The sequence below is a fragment of the Candida margitis genome (genome assembly GCF_024628925.1).
Source record: "Candida margitis strain CBS 14175 chromosome Unknown scaffold39, whole genome shotgun sequence".
Classification (NCBI taxonomy): domain Eukaryota; kingdom Fungi; phylum Ascomycota; class Pichiomycetes; order Serinales; family Debaryomycetaceae; genus Lodderomyces; species Lodderomyces margitis.
In genome coordinates, this window is record NW_026261915.1 from 101,423 (window position 1) to 107,887 (window position 6,465).

Sequence of the window (6,465 nt, forward strand, 5' to 3'; positions counted from 1 at the left end):
AAACTAAATCAAACTGAAAAAATTAAAGTCCTTTCCAAAAGTCCCAACAACAAAAACAAATTATGGCACCTCGCCCTAAAAGTAAACCCTCACCAGGGGCTACCCTGTCCCCACATCTTCGTAAATCCAATTCAAAATAGGATTGTACGTTTTGTATAAAAACTGATTAAATTTGTAAATTTCCAATGATACAAGAACCATGTCTTGTGTACATTCAGCAAAGATTGGTTGCAAATGATTACCCAAATTGGTCAAAGCGATACGACCATCAGCCATCCCGTTCATGATATCTTGCCATTTATCAAGTAGCAAGATACGAATTTTCTTTCCGTGGTTTTTATAATATGTAACAAACAGTTTGTTCGAAAGCAGATCTAAGTCAATGACCACAGATTCTAGGCCAGTTGCCGATAGCTGGCCTCCTGTGTACGAATGAAACATTATAGACAAGCTGTTCATCTCGACAAGTTTCGTCAACCTTGTATGGTAGTGACTAAAATTATCCCTAAATGTGGCACTCAATTCATTATCAAACTCCTTATCAACAATCATATGGTTGAAGATCCGAGTGAAAAGATTGAAAGCTTCTTGATTAAAGTTCGGTCTAGATCGAAATAACTTGTTTAAATTGTTCTTAAATGACGCATAAACAATATTCCGCAATTGTGTCTCCACATCCAAAGAGCTAAACTTCATGATTAGTTTATAAAACTCTGGAAATAACAAATTTGGATTCTGGGTGTAGATGGAAAACCTCAAGTTTTTGAAATTTTTTAAATTGATAATTGTGTACAAATTTTCAAAATTGGCAAAATCATCAAACTTGTTGAATTGACACTTTTGTAGCCACATAATAATAACTGTATACTTGAGCTGCAATATTTCGTCATCATCCATGTTGGAATGCTTAAACTGTGCCAATTTGTTTTGCTTGTCATAATGATTGATCAAGTTTTGTACTTTTTTCAACCCATCAAAACCATCAACAACACCAGGTAACGAGTACACACCGGAAAATTCCAAATAGTAATCGTATAAAATTTCATATGTCTGAGTTAGGGAAAACTGTTCCAAATCCATCAACGAATCAACTAAATTGATGTAGTCGACGTTGCGTGGCTTGCTTCCAACTTCACCTAGATAGCCTGTTTTTAACTCACTAGGATGCAGTCGATTCGATTCAAATTCGTTGAGGTATACATTCAACCAATGCCTTCTCCATTTATCAATGCCAATGAAATCTGGTAAATAAAACTTTAACAAATCAAAACATATAACATTTGATTGATTTTGAATAAAACTGGGCGACTTGGTGCCAAAATTGGTGTACAACTCATCCACTGTATTGTAAATTGAGGATGTAAATTGTGTAGCTTGTAGTGATTCATTGAATTCCTTCAATGTTTCCAAATCGTACTTGTTCAACAACGATAATTCCAAATTTAATTTGTTTCGTTGGTTATGCAAATCTTCATCGTCAGATATACGTGAGATTTGCTCTTCCACTATTGAGATTGAGCTGCACAACAAGTGCTTGATACCAACAAAATGATTCCATTTGAAAATTTTAAAGATAAACTTGTAATCATTCCAATATTTCCAAAGCTTTTGCAGAACTCTTGGCGAAATGTCAATAATGTGCTCAAACTCTTGCAACAAACAACTTGTAAGTTTATAGAGTAGAACCCATATGCAATTTTTTGCTGTAGCTGTCTTTTCCTGACTCTTAGTTTTCATTTCTGAATTGTAGTTGAACCCAGGATGAGGTCCATTGAGCATGCAATCATTAAAATCGGCAATCATGATAAAAGAATAATGAAACATTTTTAACTCAAATTGGGATTTGACAATCCCCAAATGTTTTAAAATGAAAGATATACTCATTTTAATACTGGATTCAGTATTGAAACAAATCAAGATTTGATTGAATGGCATGGACTTGAATTTGCTTAGGAATCCTGAGTTTTGAAGAAACGCAACATGTCTTTTGTATACAAATTCCTTGCACAACTTTTGAAAACAAACGAGACTTTGACGTGCTGCTGCATCTTGTCGTAATGGCCAAAATTGTGACTGCAACGAGCTTGTTTGGAGGAAAGGAGGCAATAAACTTTTTTCTGTTCCAGGTTGGGGCACACCATCTTCCTCAACCTTTACGAACCTGACGGCCTTTTCCTTGACCATTCTTAAATATTCATCCCTTCGTAATTTAGCCCGTTGTAGCAGCTCCGTCAATTTGGCGCTCTGATACTGAGTATATTCCAGTTGCTGCCTTTTCCAATCCTTCAATTGTTTTCGAACTCGGTTATTCTTGGTATTAACTTTTAATTGCACATTACGTATGTACGCTTTTCTACGAGTAAGTTGTTTTGATTTATCTTTCGGAGGGGATTTGATAATAGGAGTCAAGTTTTTCAAAATGTCATTGGGTAATTGAAAGTTTGCAAATGTGCCTGCTTGATTTGAGGAAGTTCGCGGAGCAAGTGTTTGTGGTGAAGGTGTTCGAGGTGGTTCCAGCGATGGAAGGATTGTATATTCTTGATAGCCTCTATCCCCCCGTGACAGTGGTTGTGCTACTGAGTCAGTAGCTGGATGGACCATTTTATGTTGGATTGGATCACAAATTCCCCCAATTGGCCTATGAGATGGAGCATTGTTTAGGCGTAAATCATGTTGCTGCTGCGTCTGGGGCTGCTGCGGTTGTGGAGTAACTGACCTTCTTTCCTGGCCATTACTTGATCCTGTTGTATCCATGTTTGATGAGAATGAGAACCAGTGCTTTGCTATAATAAGTTGTTTTAACTTTGGCTGTAATTAAACGGAGGTACAATGTTACTATTAGTAAGAATATATGAGCCTACACGCCAATTGTGCTGTAGAACCTTTACCTACCAGGCAGATTAAACTGTGGTTTTTTCGAGGCTTGATAATGATTAAAGTTGCTGCTAGTTTGGATTTCTTTTTTTTTCCCTTTGCTTTAAAGGGAAAGATTAGATTACAATGATGGAATGCCCACGCAAAGGATCATACATTTCCTAAATCTGTAAAGAGTTGTTCTTTACTCGACTTAAAAGGGTGCAGTCTATGTTCATAGGCTTTCTCGCTAGATACTCTTACGTAAGTGTCGTTTGTTGTATACCCCACACACTTTCTTCGAGGACTTCTGACGTCAGTTTAAGGTTTGTGTATTATTATATAGCCGATAACGAAATTTTGAGGAAAGTTAGAGCGAATGTCGTTAAATATGATTTTGTTTATCTACACTGGCGACACAAGAAAATACACTCACAAATTCATTGCGACTCCATTAGATTAGTCCGCCAAACTTGTTGCCTTGGGATGTAATGTCCAAAGAGTGGTTTGAGATAGTAGCTGCCGTCCTTTGCTTTGTAGTGCTGAGGTGGTACAAATCGTGACTAACTATAGTCTGCTAACCGAAAAAAAAAAAGAAGTGGCTGGTCGTATTACAGCCAAATTAGGAAATGTGATTACTTTGTTCTGACCTAAACAAATAAAATTATCTTCATGACAGCATCAATAACTGAACTCTTCTGTATTGTGAGTTTGTGTATACTTCATGATGAAAATACTGCGCCTTATCTAGAATGAGATTTGCCTTTTTAATCGGGAATGAGAGGAATCTTTGTATCAAGAAGATCCTCAACTGAGGTGTTTGTTTGTTATGAACGCAACGTTTTAGAGGGAATGTGACATGCTACTGAAAATTAAGTTTGTAGTTACCACCCCCTTTCCTTTTCCTTTTTCTTATACTTCGGAGCAAACTCAAGCTTAGCCTATATTCTCTACAATCACAAATCAAAAACAAAATAAAACTCCTCTATAATTAACAAAATGACATAAAACAATATAACAAAAATCTATAAGGTAGTGTGATGGGTTGGTTATTTTTTCAAGGGCGACACGAAACTCTAAAATAGCCAAATAATACAAACCATAATGTGGGCATAAACTCTAACCCATGAACAAATTTAATTTTCTCTAATACAAAACCACATCCAAACAACAAACTCTTTATAAACTTAAGACTTCCTTTTCCAAAACTTCAATGATGAGCTCAAACTTCCTCCATTCAATAACGAGGCACTACTATTTCCTGGTCCCTCACGTTCACGATCCTTTTGTGCGTTACTGGCGACTGAATTCAACGAAATTGGACTTGCATTCAATGATCTAGGAATTGGCAATGAATGAGCAGCTGTGGATGGGGTAACAGTAGCACTTCCAGTGGCAGATGTAGTTACAGTACTAGCACCTTGCTGTTGCAACAGCAGCGACAATGGTTGTTGTTTTCTCAGGGATGATGAAATCGGTATTCCTGATGTTCTTGTGGAACTAGCTGCCGAACTAGGGGATGCGTCACCATTGTTTGCAAGTTTGATATGTCCAAAGATATTCAGCATCGAGGATGAATTTGATGATGGCGAGCTTGTTTCTCCATATAACGAAGGCGGTATGTTACCATTTTTCTGTGGTGGCTGTTGCTTGGCAGACTTGCCTCTTTTAGGAAGTGACAATTTGCCTAACAATGAAGCAGCAATGGATGAAGAAGACGATAAATTCGGCGAGTCTTGGTTTCTAAGGTAGTGATGGTGGTGGTGGTGATGATGATGCTTCTGTGGCTTTTCAGTCGCTGATGCCGACAGTGGTGACTCATTTACAGTCGTAGCTGTGCTGGTAGATGATATTTCTCGACATTCGTTGCATGATACACTAGCCGAATCAACAGACTTTGTTGCCTCCAATGTCAAGGAGCTATGGTTATTGCTTGGACTACCCAATTTATCAACCAGCTTAATTTCCATTCCACATGGGCAACAAGATGCTTGGTCACATGGTTGAGCAAGTTGCTTTTTAAACTTACTAGCAAATGTACAATAACAATTTTCCTTCAAAATTTGTAAAACTTCATTTCTTGCCTTAAGTAATATTAGTGGATTATGCAATTTACAAATTGATGACTCTTCGACAATCTCTTTGAACAACTTCTGAGAAATATTAATCTGTGAAGGTGAGTCATGCTTAATGTAGTTTTCCATAATGGCAAACCATCGTTCGTTCAATTCATGTAAATCTTGTTGACTAAGGAATCCTTCTCCATTGACATCATGTTCTTCGTCATCATCATCATCGCTGTATTCCTCATCATCTCCGACATGCAGCTGTCCAAATGAATCCCAAGGTGCATTCAAATCTAAATCATCAATAGTGGATACAAAAGCTTGTTGTGGGTCCAAGTCATCTGATCTTATTGATTGCTTCTTCTTGAGAGAGTCAAATGAAGTGACTGATGATGTATTACGATGACGTCTTAATAAGGAAGCAGAGCTTGCACCATGAGTCGTTGGCGTTATACTAGGGCTTGGGGCATTCAACTTCATTTTAGCCATAGATGTTGCTTCATCATGGTTGAACCCGCTAGCCACTACTTTTGATCTGAAGGAAGTTGACAAAGAAGGTGGATTGGTGGAGGTGGCAGTAGTGTTGTCATTGCAGTTGGTCAAGGTAGATGTAAGGACCTTCAAATTATATTCATATTCGTAACGATAAATATCAATTAAAAATTCCAAATTCTCTTCACAATGTTGTTTGGCAACACATTGGTGAAACGAGTTGGCAATGAATATACGCGATTCGTCATGTAGTTTGTCGATAGTTAAAAGAAAACAATCATTGACTAAATCATGCAATGGTGGGACAACTGGTGATTGCAGCCTCGATGGTAATGTAAATTGTACTGGTGATATTGTATTTGGAGTAGAAGTTTGTGTTGGAACCAGACTTGGAAATTGCAGACGGGATGGTAATTGCGTATTTACGTGTGGAAGTGGGTGTATGCTTGCGTGTAACGACAGATTTGCATTAGCTTGTTGCTGTATCTTTGAATCTAACGCAGCAAAATTTATTGATCTTGTCGGTAGTGGATTGAAAGGTGTTGGTGAATTAGTTATTGAACTAGCTACGCTTGTTGATATAGGTGACAGTGAAGAAGATGAGGAAATGGAAACTGGTGAAGTGGGAAGTTGTTCAGGTTTTAGTGGTTGTGTATTAGTGGCTGGAGGTATTGCTGACGTTGGTATTGGTGAGGTTGTTGATGATGGAGATGTTGATCCTGTAGACACAAAAGTTGCCGGTGTAGTAGCTCTGCTTATGCTTGACGCATGATGAGATTGCTGTTGTTGTTGTTGTTGTTTGTGGTGGTGTTGTGGCATTCCCCAAATCAGTCCATCCAGCTAAAAGTACCCTATTGGTTGTAAAGTGTGTATATCTCCTAATTCTGTTATCTTTTTGGCCCTTCTAATTCTTTACCCTTGACTTCAAAGCCCTACTCTCTTTGACTGAGTCTCCTGTAGGTACTTTGTATCTTGTGTGGGCTATTGGCTAGCAAAGAAAAAAGCAAATAATGACGATGGCTATGCTGTCAATAGTAGTAGATCTTGGGAAAGA

The 6,465-nt window shown here is 37.9% G+C and overlaps 1 protein-coding gene and 1 pseudogene across 2 annotated transcripts; both read right to left on the minus strand. All coding sequences in view use genetic code 12, as the record gives it.

Moving 5' to 3' along the window:
* Positions 1-99: 99 nt before the first annotated feature.
* On the minus strand, positions 100-2,754 carry CANMA_005361 (uncharacterized protein; the record flags this gene model as incomplete). Its single annotated transcript, XM_051817735.1, has 1 exon — positions 100-2,754. The coding sequence occupies one exon, from the start codon at positions 2,752-2,754 to the stop codon at positions 100-102; it is 2,655 nt and encodes an 884-aa protein (XP_051669093.1).
* Positions 2,755-4,040: 1,286 nt separating this feature from the next.
* Positions 4,041-6,230, minus strand: CANMA_005362 (annotated as a pseudogene). Its single transcript has one exon. A coding segment is annotated over exon 1 (2,190 nt).
* Between the last annotated feature and the right edge of the window lie 235 nt (positions 6,231-6,465).